Source organism: Leptinotarsa decemlineata, unplaced genomic scaffold, assembly GCF_025532065.1.
Source record: "Leptinotarsa decemlineata unplaced genomic scaffold, Ldec_3_MD MMD2_tig00001393_RagTag_RagTag, whole genome shotgun sequence".
NCBI classification, from domain to species: domain Eukaryota; kingdom Metazoa; phylum Arthropoda; class Insecta; order Coleoptera; family Chrysomelidae; genus Leptinotarsa; species Leptinotarsa decemlineata.
Window position 1 is genome coordinate 115913 of NW_027412562.1, and position 17776 is coordinate 133688.

At 37.3% G+C, this 17776-nt stretch overlaps 1 protein-coding gene across 1 annotated transcript in view; it reads right to left on the reverse strand.

Annotated features, from left to right (window-relative positions):
• The window catches only part of LOC111511997 (pickpocket protein 28), a 41450-nt gene that overhangs the window by 11886 nt on the left and 11788 nt on the right, over positions 1 to 17776 (reverse strand). The window contains exons 4-5 of the mRNA XM_074176066.1: positions 9214 to 9365; positions 1550 to 1748 (exon numbers count right to left, since the gene is read on the reverse strand). Of these exons, the coding sequence (XP_074032167.1) occupies positions 1550 to 1748; positions 9214 to 9365 (351 nt within the window). The remainder of the gene's footprint in view (positions 1 to 1549; positions 1749 to 9213; positions 9366 to 17776) is intronic.

Consider the following 17776-nt stretch of genomic DNA (forward strand, 5'->3'; position numbering starts at 1 on the left):
CAAAAGTTTGTCTCTCCTTGAAGCTTGATTGTTTCTTTTTGGGTCCGAAAGTTTGAAAGAGGAAAATATACTTTATTGTCCAAGAAATTAAGTTCTACTAATTGATAAAGCAAGTTAGGTGAAAAAATGTAAAATTGTGCTTTTTCAAATATACAAAATATTTACAAAATCAGAACAATCCTTTACTATTCAGTTGAAACATATACATATGTCAAATATAGATAAAATAACTGATTACATAAAGAATCACATAAAAATCAATCAAAAAAGCAAATAAAATATAAAGAATACATACTGAGAATAAAATCATTTTTAAAATGAATTCATAGCAGAGTTTCCTCAAAATTACAAAACACTGTTTTGGGTAGAGCTCCTTTCATTATTTTCCTGAATTTGTAATGAAGTTCCTCATTTGTGATTTCGTAGTTTACGTGATTATATATTTATCTGCTTTCATGAATCAGAAAGTCATTTCTCAAAGTTAATTTCAAAATGGGCAGAGGTATTTTATTTTCCGATATTTCCCCCTAACATATTTCGTACTGTTTGGTTTTGGGGTTATGTATTAGACATACAGACTCTAGGATACAAATGCAGGTGGGGGTTAGATACCGTTGCTGATAAATAATGGTCTACAGTCTACAGGGTTCACGTATTCTAGCTTTGCATTGACAGAAATTATCAGGTTCCAAAGTCTGTTCTTCTTTGCTTTTGCGCAACCAAAGCAACTTTTTGAACAAAATTTCAAAAACCTGGTAGGTCCCTTTATATCCAGTTGTGCAGTTACTGTTGTACCCGATATCAATGAATTCAACAATGAATCAGATACACTTTTCCATCAAATGCAAAAGTCAAATTTGAATCCTAATTGATCATTCCACAACATTCCATATTATTTTAAGAACCCAGTTATTTCAGTTTCCATAATTTTGTTTGAATAATAATTTAAAAACCCTTTTTTTGTACAAATCAGCCTTTTCGAAAATGAAACGAAACAAAATTTATTGTCATTGCTCATGAACTAAATTAATGAGATGAAATTCACAGAACGAATGAACACGATAGAAGTTTTTAAAACTGCTTGATCATTTTGAAATCTAAAGTTCCACATTAATGCGCTGTGCTGACCAGCAGGTCAGACGTTAATATATACTGGATTTCAAAGATCACATAATGAATATTCGATATCACATATCATAAAATTTAATCTCACTTCTGTTGCTCAGAAGGATCTTGTGATGAATGAAGATGGGACCGTGGAATGACAATAGATTTTGGTTGCTTTTGAAACAGATTTGAACCATTATCCTGAAATAAGTAACACAATATAATAATTGGTTTGATTTTCTTATACTCTATTAGACGTTAACATCAATATGAAAATACTGTTTTTCTCTATGCAGAATTTGGAAAATCTTCAAGGTAAATGATGAATCATGTATATACAGTGATTTTTCGTTAGATTGACAGTGCTACATAATTCGTTACATTATTTTGAGCATGCAGCTTCTCCTAGTTGACCAGCTTCACTATCTCAAATTACACTTACACTATAACCAGGTGCATCATTGAGGCAGAGGTAATCCGTATCTTCAGATGGTTGTAACATGAATATGTCTAAAGCGCTGTCAGCACCAGCCAGTAGAGCCCTTCTAGGGTATGTGTCACTCCCCGTGCTTTTGGGGTATCCTCCGTCGATAGTCCAGTTGGGCTTCATTTTATTCTGGAGGTAGTCGTCATAATGAACACTACAATGAAAATGTTCTATTGAAATCAACGGATTTACTAATATATTCAGTATTTTTTTCAGTAGAGGAAAGTAGAACGATAGAAATGTAACTGAACTTTTTTTACACAAACATGTTTCATCACAGAAAAATTTTACACAAATGAACGCACAGCTGTAAATAATTCGTTTAAATTTCCCGGTTACTGAATTGGTAGGCAAGGTTCTATCAAATGGCCTGCACGATCGCCAGATCTATCTTTCCTAGATTAATTTCTATGAAGGCACGTGTGAAGTAGAATTTGTGCAACCACGACAACCAAACACAAATGAATGTCGCCCAATCACTCCAGAAATGCTCCAGAATATTAAAGAATGTTTTTAGCGAAATCCATATCATTACATGGAAGTTGGAGGTGCATATTTCAAGCCTTCATGGTACCAGAATGATGGTATATTCAATATCGATATTGAATATACAAAGTTGATTGCTAAAATGACGAATACAAACCGAATGAAGCTGAAACTTTCGCAAGAGGAGGAATAAAAACATTCCTGATGAAGCCTTTGATGCTGTTTTTATATTTATGAAGGTAGGAAATAAAATCTCATCCAAACAATTCCATTTTTGACAAAAAATATTCTAAAGTATCACAAACATTTGCAGAATATGTTTTAGTTGGTTTCCGGGTTTTGCCGTTTCAACAGCAACTGCGGCAATCATCTTCACTGGCATTTAAATCTGTTTAAAATATGTTTTTCCGTTAATCAGCTGTCGCCCCCATACGAACGACAACTCTCAGAAGTTGAGAAACTTGTGCGAGCTAAGGACTAACGAGGTCATACCTTTTAACGTGTGATTCCTAACACTGGCGTGGTCGAAGTACTCTTCTTGGCGTGTCAACTGAAACTGAAGGTCTCATTTGTGCCGTGTCATTTATAGTGCTGATTTTTCGCAAAGTTTTTATACACAGCACTGTGTGCTGTGTTTTAGTCATCAAGGAAGGTAATCAACTAGACTAGAAGGTGTTCAAGAAGAAAACACACACAGATCAATGATTTTAAAAATTCTGTTAGTAACCGCAGGTGGAGATAGTTTAGCTCTAAAACAACATGGCGGTTGAAAATCAAACAATACCGCATAAGGTCATATAGAACAATTTTACGCAAAAAACATCAGATTATGGCACATAATAGAACATAATCATGATCAGCCAATCTTTTATTTAATGATATCGCATATAAAAAGTTCAAGTATGATCACAATATAACGAATTCCACGTTTCAGGAAAACTCATTCCAAAAATTTTTCAACCTTCCTCCTGAAGACCTGAAGACTATAAATGGTATAAGAAAGTTCTAAACTTTCTCTAAAAGTCATATACAAAGGAACCCAGTCCGTTCCTAAAATGGACACTGTTTCACCTTTGCTATCATCAGCTCATCAATATATTTTAAATTTGAAGTACAGCTCCCGGTCTCTCGAAGGTTCCGTAGAGACAGCTGATAGGTTCATTGCCATTCATCCTCTCGGCACGGATACAGACACCTTAGGATTAAGACATCGTTGGGATGCCATTCAGTTAGGGTATAACAGAGCCACAAGTTATTATGTCATTCCCGTATCCACTGAAGCTACGTGGAAGCAGGCATCCGATGGCTGGTTTGCTCAACCCCCACATCCCAAGCCAATGAACTCGCAAAACAGCAGGCTCAGTGGTTCAGGCAGTAAATGATGAACATATACCAGCTGAGCTGAACGTAATTTTCAGTAGCTATGAATTCAAATATCTATCAATTACACAACACAAGAAAAAAATATTTTTTTAATGTTTCCTACACTAAATTAGTCAATTTCTACTAATTTTGGGGTGATAAAAACGAAAATAACAATGAAAAATTTTTATTAGCTCTGGTTTTTGAGATACACAGTACTTAATCTTAAAGAGTAGTTATACTATACGTGAAAAGTGAAAGTACATAAAACAATATTGTTATGTTTCTTTGAGAATATTTTAAGTACAAAATTAATAAAAAAAAAACATTATTCTTAGTGTTTTGACAAATAAAAGAAGTTTGTACCACCAAATTTCAATTAAGTCCATCCGATTCATTGTACGATCGCTGTCGTTTAGCTTGTCTTTTATAAAACACTTCTGGAGCATCCCTACACACAGACCAGCAGTAGTCTGCAAGCATTGCTTCATTCCAACGGCCCTGATATCTCTGTTCCATTAAGGCAATGTCTTGATGGAATCTTTCTCCATGTTCGTCACTCACAGCTCCACAGTTTTGTGGGAAGAAATTAAGATGAGAGTGAAGAAAATGAATTTTTAAGGACATGATGCATCCAAGTTGGTGGTAAGCTTGAAGAAGCTCTTTAACCAATGCTGTAAAGTTATCATCTCTTTTGTTACCTAAAAACCCATGTACAACCCCCTTAAAGGCTTCCCAGGCTCTTTTTTCATTTCCTGTTAAAATCATGTCAAAATCAGGATCATTTACGATTTCACGCATTTGAGGCCCAATAAAGATGCCTTCCTTGACTTTAGCATCACTCAACCTGGGAAACTTTGCTCTCAAGTACTTAAAAGCTTGTCCTTCCTGGTCCATGGGCTTCACAAAGTTTTTCATTAGTCCCAATTTAATATGTAATGGGGGAAGGAGAACATCCTTAGGATCCACAAGAGGCTCGTAAACTACATTTTTCTCATTAGGGTTTAGGTCTCGTGTAGGCCAGTTCATTTTTTATAGTGAGATTTTCTATCCCGACTGTCCCACAGACACAAAAACAACAGTACTTGGTGAACCCTAATTGCATTCCTAGGAGTATAGCAATGACTTTCAGATCACCACAGATGTGCCACTTGTGTTGTTCATATTTGATTGATTGGAGAAGTGTTTTCATATTTATATACGTTTCCTTCATGTGAACTGCATGACCTATAGGAATAGAGGGTAGCTGATTTCCATTATGCAGAAATACAGCTTTTAAGCTTAGTTTTGAAGAGTCTATAAATAGTCTCCATTCAGATGGAGTGTGATCCAAATTCAAGCAGTCCATCAAACCATTAACATCAGAACAAACTACGAGGTTTTCTTTTTTCTCAAAAAAAGGAAGCAAATCTTTTTGACGCTGTCTGTACTGAGATATTTTCACATCATGTTTTGGAAGATTACACTGTTGTAGTCTTGACCCTAACAGCTCAGCCTTTTCCTTAGACAAGCGAAGATCTCTTATAAGGTCACTCAACTCTGCTTGACTAATTCTGTGCGGATCACTAGACCTATCGCTTACCTCAAAATCAGGGTCATAGGATGTAAAACGATGAGTTGCTCCTTCTAAACAGTCTTCATCCTCTAAAATTTCATAGTTTTGGGGTGGAGAAGGGACTGGCAAATTGTCTGAGTGTGGTACAGGCCGAAGAGCAGATGGGAGATTAGGGTATTTAACCGTTCCTCTTTTCTTCATAGATAAACCTTGCTTAATGGGAGGAGTTAAGCAGAAATAACAGTCGTCTGTATGATTGGTAGGCTCACGCCAAACCATAGGTACTGCAAAAGCCATTGCCCGGTTTTTATTTTTCAGCCACTCTCGCAATATGACGGAACAAGAATTACAACATATATGAGGAGCCCATGATTTATCTTGGTCCCCAACTTTCACACCAAAATAATGTTCATAGGCTGTCTTAACGATAGGTGTCATTTTACATTTCTGAGTCTTAAATGTTATTTCACCACATATATAGCAAAAGCTATCGACAGAATTCACACACTTTCGAGGCATTTCAGATCAGCACTTAAATTAATTTTAAAATCAACTTCACACGATAATTTCAATAGCAACCACGTGCGTACAATTGACAAACTCACATAGGTTATGTTTACTACTTAAGAACAGCTGATGAGAGGGGTGTTATGTAAACAAACATGTGTACCAACTGTTGGTGATGAAATATTTCATTTGTTGAAAACTCAATATACATATATATAATATAATGATACTATATCTTGAAAACAAGAGCTAATATATAATTTTTATGGTCACTTTCGGTTTTAACACGTGGAAATACATTAAAATCATCTAATTTCAACCCCGAAACAAAAACTTTGTTGTGTTGTGTTATAGGTCGAGAGTTTTTTCACATACAGTGTCACCATTAAAGTGCGCACCATATGGGAAACTTTTTTTTCAAAAAGTTTCAATGACGTTTAACTCTGGCACTTGTTTGTGCTTCAAATTTAAGTTAAAATGATGCGACCAACTGCGACCCACTTACGTTCATTGTTTGTCAAATTCAACTTTTTTTGAAAAAAATTGAAAAAGTGCATTTCTAGATCGAATTTAACAAAAAGTTACTTGAAAAAGTTATGTCAACGGCAATTTTATATCCATATGCCAAATTTTCACTTATACGGACATTTTGGCTATTTTCTTAAACAAACAGCAGTACCTTCAATTTTGAAAAAGCAGACACAACTCAAAAACTGCAATGAGTATGATTAAAATTGGTAGAGTTGAAATTACATTAAAATTTCAATATTCAGTATTTACAGATTATTTATAAACACTAACTAGGGCGGTAAGGATGCCTAATCACGTTGAATAAAATTTTTAAGTAGGTCTTGACAAACAAAATGCATGCTATGGTAGTGTCAAGTTGTTGATTTACTTGTCAAATTTTCAACAGTTATTGTTGTAATAATGTTGTCTCTTCAGGAAAAAATATAAATCGTTTTAATATGTGGTGAGAATACACAATACCGGCAAGTAGCTAACATTTTTAATGAAGCATCCATGAAAAAATTTTCAACATACTACTGTGTCAAGAATAATATCGAAATTCAGAGAAACAGGATCCGTCGCAAATCAATTTAAGAAAAAGCACACTCCAAGTAAATATGATGAGGAGGCCCAACCTAATATTTGTTTAAAAGTTATAGAATACGGCCTTACAAGCCAAAATTTATTAACACATTAAAAGAACGAGATTTTGATGTCCGTTTGGGGTTTCCATTCTGGTTTCAAGGAGAGAGAGAGAAGAAAATGTAAAGTTTCCGTATTAAATTTTATGGACAGATGAGGCAACGTTCTCTTCAAATGGAACGGTAAGTTCTCAAAATTGCCGATGGTGGGCCCAAGAAAATCCCAATTTCACAGTTGAATGTGGTGATCAGTATTCCTTTAAAACTAATGTATGGTGTGGGATACTTAACGACCAAATAATTGGGCCATTTTTCTTTAGGGAAAACCTTTTAAATAATGAGGCTAGTGAAGTTTTAGATAATATGCCTTTGAATATTAAATACGACCTATAGTATCAGCTTGATGGCGCCCCAATACATCACACGGTTGCTGTAAAACAGTCCCTCCGAAAAATGTTCAGAGGCAAAGTTATTGGACGTAACTGGGAACATTATTGGCCACCTAGATCACCCGATTTGACGCCTTTAGACTTATTTTTGTGGGGTTACCTTTAACAAAAAGTGTACCGAAGTAGACCATTTACTGACCTACAACATCTGGAAAATACCACTTGCGAGTCCTGTGCAAATATAAATCCCCGATTTATTAAAAATGCAGTTACAGATGTCAGTAGAAGGACCATAATTTGTATTGAACGTGGAGGACGACATACTGAAATGTAGGCTATAAGTGTTTGACAACCTCATTTAGATCAATGAGTCATTTTTTGTACCCATTTGTATTTTCTATAATATTATTGTTGTTTAAAATTTATAATGATAATAATAGTTCTATCGAAATTATTCGCTTTTTTTTAGTTGCCTCTGCTTTTTCAAAATCAAAGGTTTGTTTAAGAAAGTAGCCAAGTGATTGAAACTTTGCACCAGTCATGTTAAAATTTTTATAGCACATTTTCAATTCCTCTCTGAAAATGTCCGTATAAGTAAAAATGTATCAGAAAAGTTAAACTCCATGATGAGTTTGTTATGTATACATGAATTGATGACAATTAACCGACCTTGTTTTTTAAAATAAAGGGGATATCTGTCAAAAATAAGCAAAACGTTATCTTTATCCTAGTTGCCATAAAATTTGGCATATGGATATAAAATTGCCGTAGACACAACTTTTTCAAGTAACTTTTTGTTAAATTCGATCTAGAAATGCACTTTTTCAATTATTTTTTTTAAGTTGAATTTGACAAACACTGAACGTCCCATATGGTGCGCACTTTAATGGTGACACTGTATATCAAGTGGGCAAACTTGAAGACTGGATGTGATTAACTAAAAAAACAATTAGTTCAGGTCAGTCTCGACTTACCTACACTGTAAATTAATGGACTGACACCTATCAGAAAACAACTACTCCCCTAGCTAATACCACGAAGGGCGTTGGATTATATTCAACAGGTGTCAGTGCAGAAATCTTCACAGAAGTATTTTCTTCATGGATGAGAGACCAAATAGCCCGAAACCGGTCTGCAAGTGTGCCCGTCTCAACAGCATATGCAGGAAATACTTTTGTGAAGATTCCTGCCCACCTGTTGGATATAATCCAACATTGAGAGGAATAGTTTTTTTTTTATAGGTGTCAATCTATTGGCCTACAATGTAGGTAAGTCGAGACTGGCCTGAATAAATTGTTCTTTCAGTTGATTTGTTTTATCCATTTTTTTTCCTAATTAATTTATGTCTTCTCATATTTTTTATGTAAAATTTGGATACTCCTCTTTGAGCTGATTTCAAAAATGTATAATACTTGTAGGTTAAAGTGGTTAGTTTATGAGATAAACAATTTTTCTTTCAATAGCACAAATTTTACTTATTTTTTACTTTCACCTTATTTGCCTGTACTAAAATGGGTTGTACAACAGTTCAAACTCTTTATTACAGGCAAATAAGGTGAAAGTAAAAAATAAGTAAAATTTGTGCTATTAAAATAAAAATTGTTTATCTCATAAACTAACCACTTTAACCTACAAGTATTATACTTTTTTGAAATCAGCTCAAAGAGGAGTATCCAAATTTAACATAAAAAATATGAGAAGTAATTTAAAAAAAAAGGATAATGCTAGGGGTGAGGGAGTGGCTTTTCCAGTAAGTTTAAATAAGCCATAATGCTTGCCCCTTCCAACGTAAATTGACGTGTTTTTGGATTTTTCCTAAATACCAGTATTACAAAAGTTATTAAAGGTGGATACTTTTATCTGAAAAGCACTGTTATTATTATATGCCAATTATTTTCCAGCTGCACGAAAGGCAGAATTAGAGTTTCTGTTCCCTACTGGTATATGTGTAGTTATCAATTCATTCGAGACAAAATTCTTTTCTCGATTGTATTTCCTGGTGAAAGTTGACAGAGGACAGTTACCATCTCTTTTTATCGTTCGCGCGTCTCAAAGGTACTGCTGTAGGTACATAGGAGTGAAGTGCCTTTTTCTCCCTTGGACTAGATCCTGCGCGAGGAAAACTGGTACTTCCCTCCCTAATAATACAAATACCTATTTTCAACTCACATATCTTTTTTGTATATATCTTCCCTGTTCAACATGTTGAATGTATAACAAATTCCATCGTCTAGTACTACTGGGACTAATATATCTCGACAATCGACATCCTTTCCCATGAATAGACATATGAAAAATATGCTACTCTGAATTGGTTTTAGCTGAAACAAATACGATATGGAATGTAACTCATTTCGTATTTGTACACAGTACATACGTATCGAAGCTATTTTCTAATTTTTTTTTGGGCGGTGGTCTGCGGGTTTTTATGTCTGACGATTCTACAACTATGGTAGACATTATCAGAACCGAAGAGGTAACGGTCAAAGTGCTAGTGTTGTTCTCAACTACAGTACTGAAATATGTTTCACGTTCAATATCAATATTATCTAGCCACCAGTACAGATACAGGTAGTCAGATTTTATTATTGTTCAATTCCTCTTCTTCTCTGTTGAAAGTATCTCTGTGGTTCTGAATTTCTATTGCCTCTCCATATATTCTTGAACAGTAGTTTTGAGTTTCGTCGAGTATTAATGTATGTATACATATACAATCCGTATAAACATTCAGATAGCTCAACTGAGATGGCGTGCAAGTAGACATACGAGAATTGGTGTAACGGTGCGGGGCCCCGCTGAACGAACAACGAACAGAAATAAGAGATGGTGCTCCCGTGGGTTGAGCTACCTTGTCGTGAAACAAAACTAGTTTGGAATTTCACGAGCTCCAGTACAAGGACCGCCCACTCAGAATGAACATTAAGAAAACGTGGAAAAACATTGGTTTTCCCAAGGTATTTCAGCTTAGTTTCGAAAATTAAGATGTGAAATATCGTTTCCTGAGCGATAGAAAAATCTTTTGCAAGATTAGTAGCCCTCTTCAATCTTTTAAATAGGGAAAAAGCTGATTTAATGGAAAATGGTTTTTTCACCTGTCTAGATAGGGAAATCGTGCTTTCTTCAAAGAAGTATCGATAGAGATTCTTAGTAGCTATCGTTTGACACCTCGATCACGTTTCTAGTGCTCGTGGTTCAATTTTTATTAGCATTCGAGGTTTGAAAAATATTACATTTTTCAAATGCATTTTTTTGCAAGAAGGAATGACAATATCGAGATGCGGCATAAGACTTTTTGTCTTAGGATGCTGAGTTCTATATGGAATCGAGGAAAACGAAAATTCAGAAGATTTCCGAGTAAGGCCGAAGACTGTTAGATTTCATTTATCGAAGAACGCAAATTGAGGAAGCGAAACAATACATGGAAAGAATGAGATAGAAACAGCGGCATATAGACGTCAATGGAAAGTAGCAAGCGGTATTCCTACTTCAAAGCCCAGCGCCTGAAGAAAAACAGGTCGTAAACGCTGGCAAATCCATACGAAATGAGTTTTTTTCGTTGTGTAAATATTGAATCTAGGTCAGGCAGGATCGCACGGCTTTTGCGATCGCCGATTGGCCGAAAGTGGCGCGGAAGAGAGCCCGTTCATTTAGCATAAATATACGGATTTCCAAGCCACGATAGTTAGTCGAAGTTTGAACATCGATCGAGTAGCAGTCATCTTAAAAATCCGAAGATTTTTCGAAAGTTTGAAGCTGCGGTTGGGATTTATTAAATGAATTCGAGTCTCTGGTTCTTTTCAGAACTTATTAGAGACAAAGCACAGCACAGAAGTCTTCAGAGATATGCGGTTATCATTAATCAGTGGAATTGGAGGAATTTTTACCGGAATCAGGAATCTCTAGGACCAATAAAGATTAAATCGGAGCAGACCAGCGGCTGGATATTTATTCGAGGAATTCTAGGATTGTGGAAACTCTGGGATTTAAAAAAGCTGATACTGGAGCAGATTACTGGTTGGGTAACTTATTGAAGTTCTCAATCATACTATACGTTTGTCCAGGTTCCTTTTGGCACTCCGCCAGAGGAAAGCAGCCCACATCCCGCAAAGGAAGAGCAGGTCCCTACTAAAGTTGCCCGGTCTCATTCCATCCGATCACCTTGCGGTGTTAAACGATCGAAGTGTTTCGAGATTAAACTCGGGAGGGTCAAGACATCATTAGTTACGTCCTTCGGGCGAACGACTCAACCTAACCGTTGGGATCTTCCAGGATTACGATACCTTTCTAACTTATCCTGCGAGCGGCCCTCATCCTAGGGTGCTGTTCAACCCTTAGGCTCCTTGTTCCTAAATCACTAGTTCAGTTCACCCTGTAGGTCTTGGATAGGAAAGTAGCTTTCGCGATCCAAGGGTGAACTTAAAAATATTAGATTTCCGTGAATCCTTCCGTCTGACTATTTCCTCGTCAGAGTCATTTTAGGGAAACTTAGAAATCGAAATGCAGACTAGGGCAAGACAAGCGCGAGCGCAGCTTGCAGATAATACACCAGTGTCAAATCGCGAGACCACAAGCTCCGGTCAATCAAGTTCCTTGTCAGACACGCTTAGCCGCCTGAATCTTTTTTGAATTTAGTATAGTTCAGAGAACGTACTGCAAGAGGTAGACCTTTTGCGCACGAGGACACCAGTACCTCTCCCGTGGTCGCAGAGCGACAAACCCTGGGCATTGGTGGTTTTCCAGCAAGTCGAGTAGCTAGAGAATTCGACATGACACAAAGGACAGAGTCCTCAAATCGCGGTAACAACTCGGCTTATCACTCAGTATTAAATCGCATTAGGGAATTCAATACTCCTCAGAGTCGACGAAATAGTATTTTCCAGGAGGAAAATGCACTGATTTTCCAGGAGAAAAATGCACCGTTTTTCCAAGATGAAAATGCAACGTTTTTCCAGGAGGAAAATAATGCTCAGGAACGTCAGGAGACGTTCCTTCGAGAAACTGGGCATCATCCTCGAGGAGATGCACCAGCTAGACAGCAAAACGCGTCCCAATTAGGGCTCCGCGCGATGCAAAACATGGTCAACGAATCTCCGTCCTATGCTGAGATCGGCCCAGAAATCAAGAAATTCGCATTTTTGTTCCCAACCGGAACAAAACGGAAGAATCGAGGATTTTTGCCGACGGCGACAACCGGAAGGATGTTTCCCTCCGAAACCGTTATTTCTACCTGAACGTGAGCCAGTAAGGTACATGACGAAGGTGGTACCCACTTATGTGGTAACCCCAAGTCCCAGGATGGGTGTACAGCCATCCTGTGGAATCGGCGAAATTGCGATTAACAATGCCATTGTCAAACCCGACAAGAGGATCATGCCATAGCAGACAAGACTTTCGAAGCAGCGAATGTTTCGAAAGAAGAACCACCGGACAGGACTTTCGAAACAAGGAAAGTTTCGAGAGGCGCGGTGAAGGACAGCGTTTCCAAAGCAAAGAAGGCCTTAGAGATGCTGGCGAACGTGAACTAGGAAGTGATGCAGCACAGGTCGTCCGACGCCTGGCGTCGCGATGCCCCCAGGGGAAACACTTAGTGATCCCTGGGAGGAGACGGGTGCGTTGCGCACAGGAGCGCCTCGCATCCAGTTCGAGCCGGTTACTGACGACCTAGCGGAAGTGCTAGGGAGTGGTGGAATGCTAGGGGGTCACCCTGAAGCCGAGAGAGGCTTGAGGGTGGCCTCAACGAAGCTTAGCCGAAGCAAACAAACCTCCCGTCGTACCTAGACAGGAACTGAGTCCTAAAATCCCTGGGGCTCAGGTCTGAGAGGTCAGTCGGTCGTTATGGCGAAGGGTAAATGTGGTCAATGGGGGCGGAGTCGCGGGACACGCCCCCTCGAGAGATCACATATACACTAGGCAAACTATCGTAGGCCAGGTGGCGGATAGGAGAACGGCCAGGGGACTGGAGGCCCTGTCCGGGAAGCCAATGTGGCCTTACGGACGGGGTTGCCGGACTTCTGATCAGTGGCAGAAATAAGTAGGGTGAGGGGAACTAAAACCCCCCAAAAGCCTTTGCAAAACGTGCCACCGTGAACCAGCCTACCCAAGCAAAGGTGTAAGAAATCGTGCCGGCAGCTGAATGGTCGCAGGCTGATTTGCTGTTACGAACGACCCCCTTGGGGAACTGGTGAAACCTCATTGTAATCAGTCTTCCTTTGTTAATGCGGAGCTTTATCACAGGTTCAAAATCAAATTCAAATTTTTTATTTTGTTCATAACAAAGCTACAGCTTTAAAACATGTCACAAAATACTATCAAATTAACATATGCCAAAAGTAAAATATAAAATCTTCAGAAGATACAGTGCAATAAAAATAATAATACAGTACATTCATACAATCGTGAAAGGCATCTTTGCTCTATGGTCCAGGGAATGAATGGAAGAAGTCAATAATACCATATAGGGGATTTTCCGTAAGAAATGTCTTTAAATGTTTTTTGAATTGCAAGATGCAAGAGGTAGAGCATTGTACATTTCAATATCAATAGTATCGTCCATTCTTTGTAACCGGGTTTGAGATAAAATCAAATTATCTTTATTTCTAGTATTGTGACCGTGTATATCGGACACAACAGAGTAACTATTAATGTTTTGTTTGACATATAGTAACTTTACAAAAATTATCAGAGAATAAAGTATCATTATTCTCAACGTTTTAAAGATTGGTTTGCAGGAGTCTTCAAAATTAGCTCCTATAATAGATCTCACAGCCCTCTTCTGAATGACGAATATGGCATTCGAATGAAACTGAGCTGCCGAGCTCCAGACAGACAAGCCATATCTGATAATGGATTCGAACAGTGCATAATAAGTAGTTATTGCAGCGGATTGGTTAATAAGTTGTTTAACTTTTCTTATAGCAAATACTGCACTATTTATTCTATTGCAAATTGTATATATATGTATGTTTCATAATAGCATGGCATCTATATCTACACCCAAAAATTTTGTGTGCAGCATGTCTAAATCGTTTTCTACATTGTAGGATAGTCTGGATTCGAAAATGAGACTTTTGGTTTTTTTTTCATTGAGTATGAGCTTGTTTGTCTTGTTTGTTCCATAACTTCCCCAATGATTGTAGCCGGACACTCCCCTTTATTGATACTGATGCCAAATGTGGTGCCATCAGCATACATAATTGTCTCGATATTTGAGTTGAACATATTCGGCAAATCGTTTATATAAATAATAAAGAGAAGTGTGCCCAATATTGATCCCTGAGGAACTCCTCTACTTATTATCTGAGGAGTGCTTTTCTGATTTTCAATACAAACTACTTGAAATCCATTAGACAAGTAGGATTTGATAAGTTTCAGTGCCACTCCTCTTATTCCGTAGTACTCAATATTCCTCAGTAGTATGTCATGATCAACACAATCAAAAGCTGCACTTAGGTCTGTGAAGATTCCCAAAAATTCTTCGTTTTTTTCAAAACCGGCTTTTATAGCACGAGTTAATGACTTGATAGCATCCAAAGTGGACATATTTTTCCTAAAACCATACTGCTGAGTACTCAGGATTTTGTTCTTATCGAAGTAATTAACTAGTTGATTATGAAGAATAGTTTCAAATATTTTTGAAAAGCAAGGCAAGATTGATATTTGCTTGAAGTTTTGAGTCAGTTCTGGGGATCCTTTTTTATAGATTGGAGAGATTCTTGCCAACTTAAGCATTGAGGGAAAACATCCTTCATTTAGAGAGGTATCAATGATATTTCCAAGAACGTCCAACAATAAATGAACACACTGTTCAACAACATAGACACTGTTTCAGTTTTTATCATGTTCCAAATAGTTTTACTGACATTTTCAGAATTTTCAATTTTACTTTCATTATAAGTTTTACGTGGGTACGTTAACATTTTATTATTTACATTTTTACTAAGTCTATATGAATCTTTGATATTTTTATTTGGTTTTTATAAAGTCACATAGAAACAGTACTTGCTCTCTAGTTCTAAAAACTTCCGGTGTTACCCAGTTTGTATTGTTAGTTTTATATTGCCCTATCAAAGTTAAAGGAAAGGAGTTGTTAAAATGGTAAAAAAAAGTCTCATGGAAATTATTATATTTTGTATTAGCAGTTTCTTCAATAAACACACTACGCCATTTCTCAAGTTCCAAAAATCCATTTAATTGTTCAATATTATATTGAGAGTACAGCTTTCTGCTATTTTTTGAGTGGTCGTCAACTTTTCTTTTTTCTACGTGAGAGGCGTCTAGCAGGTCAATCATTCGACACTTGTGATCTGAAGCACCCCACCATAGATTTGAGATGTTAAAGTTTTCATTTGTAAAATTGTTGTCAAAACAATTCCCTTGTATATGAGTAGTTTCAAAGATTGTTTTTTTTAGGCCGAAAGACTCAATAAAATGAAGTGTCCTAGATATTATACGTATGAAACCATTTAAATTTTTATGCTTGGTGGATCTATAGACAGAAAGAACTGCTAAATTGTTGTTTTATACGACAAGCAGATATTTCATGTAGTTGTTCTTCAGACATCTGAACAACATTTTCAAGATTTTTAATATTTTTATTGAGTAGGCTCTTATAGACAAATACAATGGAACCACCTCTCCTGATATCATTTCTTAAATAATAGCTGATACAAATAAAGTTTTCAATACTCACCGATTCCAATTTATCTTCCCGTAACCAATGTTCAGTAAAACAGAGTATTTTTATTTTGGGGTATAACAGTAAGAGATGCTTCAATACCAAAATTTTATTTGACATACCTTGCACGTTTGCATGTATGATTGAAAATATAGCAGGTTCACATAAACCCAGACCATCAGATACAACTTTTGCTGACTGACATTTAATATGTAAAGTCGAGTTATTTACACAAGTGCTTGTAGTTGGGTATTCATCTAAAGATTGGAGAAAACCGTTTGTACACTACTGAAGGAGCTGTTCACTACACCAACATTTTTTTTGACAAGGATCATCTAGGAAATGTTGACCTTTTTTAAAATCAAACCGTTCAAATGTTACACCACCTGGCCAGAATGATTGTTCATACAATATAACATCCTTGAATCGGGGTTCTTCACCAACTAAGAAACAGTTATTATCCTTTCTTGTGCTACCGCTTGAAATGAGGCTGGACATAGCAGTTGACTTCCTGCGGTGGGCGCCAAGAGCTCCGCCTTGAATAAAGGCAAAGAACCGGCTGCCCCTGCTCCTGCAGTTGAAGAAGCTGCGCAACGACAGTAATATCGCTGCACCTTCCAAAACCTTCGCGGAGGCCACCGTGAGACACCTCAAGGTTGCCAAAAAGAGTGTGTGTTCGGCGAATCTTGGCCTACACCTGCCAATATAGAGGAGATGTCTTCTAGTAACCTGTCCACCTTCCTGGAAAGGACAAGATGGACGATGTCCTAGGAGGACCACTCCTCGAGAGGATGTACACTGGGTAACATGTGGTCCAAGTGCTCTACAGATACAGATACAAAAGAGATGATGCTGTTTGTTTAAATAAATTTTACACCTCGTCTACCAGTTCAAATTCAAAGGCTTTCAAAAAATATTTGGTGAATTGTTCAGTATACTACAATTTCTAGCTTTTTGCGACAGATATGCAGAAACAATGTTTTCGTTCCAGGTCAAAAAGAAAGAAAAATTAATCAAGAAGAATCAGATTTACATGATTATATCCAGTCAATAAGATATGAATCTTCAGACAATACAGCATATTTTGACTTGACTTGATTTGACAGTTGACTTTCAATTTCAGTCATACGAAACTCATCCAGAAAACTTGGCTTCCATCTATCTCATTATCGTTCGCCGCCTATTATGCTTATCTGATTGTCTACTGTAGAGCCCATGGCCATTATATAAGATACTAGCGACCCAACTTGGCTCAGCACGGGTGCAATGCTGACACTGAATATAATTCCAACCACCGGAAATTTCAGGGCATGGAGAAACAGTGATGATGAAAACATATTATGGTCGCTCCTTTTCCCGCGCGGTTAGCGCCCCATCAGTTGAAATATTCGAAAGTCTTTTTGCGCCCCTATCGTGGTCATAAGAGCTTGGGAGATGATTAACGTTCGGAACGTCCAAAAACTGCAAATTACCGAAGTTTACAATAAATCCGAGTTTTGACATCGATTAATTACTGTTGATGAAACTTTGATACACTGTTGTGCCCGAAATAAAAATACAGTCCACTGTTTCACAAACAGTGGACTGCAAAGGGGAATTGACTCCAAGGAAAAGCAAAAACAGTTTTTTCAGCTTGGAAAGTGATTGCGACATTTTTTGACCTAATCGTGGACTCATTTTAATCGATTGTCCTCAAAAAGAAGAAACCACCACACGGCCATAATTCACCAGCTTTTACTTGCGAGTGTCACTATCTTCATGTTGAGATCAGAAACTTTTCAGACCACCCTCGTACAAATATAGAAATCTAGCATCATTGAAATCTGGCTATCTTTTCCTGATTGAACCCAAGCAAGGTCAGGTGATTGAATAAAAAAAAAACGAAGCAACGCCGACCTTTGATCAAGTGGAGAATCCAGCACTGTAGTTTTTGTGTTGAGACCTCGAGCATTTCGATCGTTACGTCATCACCTTTGATAATGCATACCGCAGTAGTAGACGAAACGTCTGACATAAAAACCTGCAGACCACAGACAAAAAATAGCTTCAACATGTGAA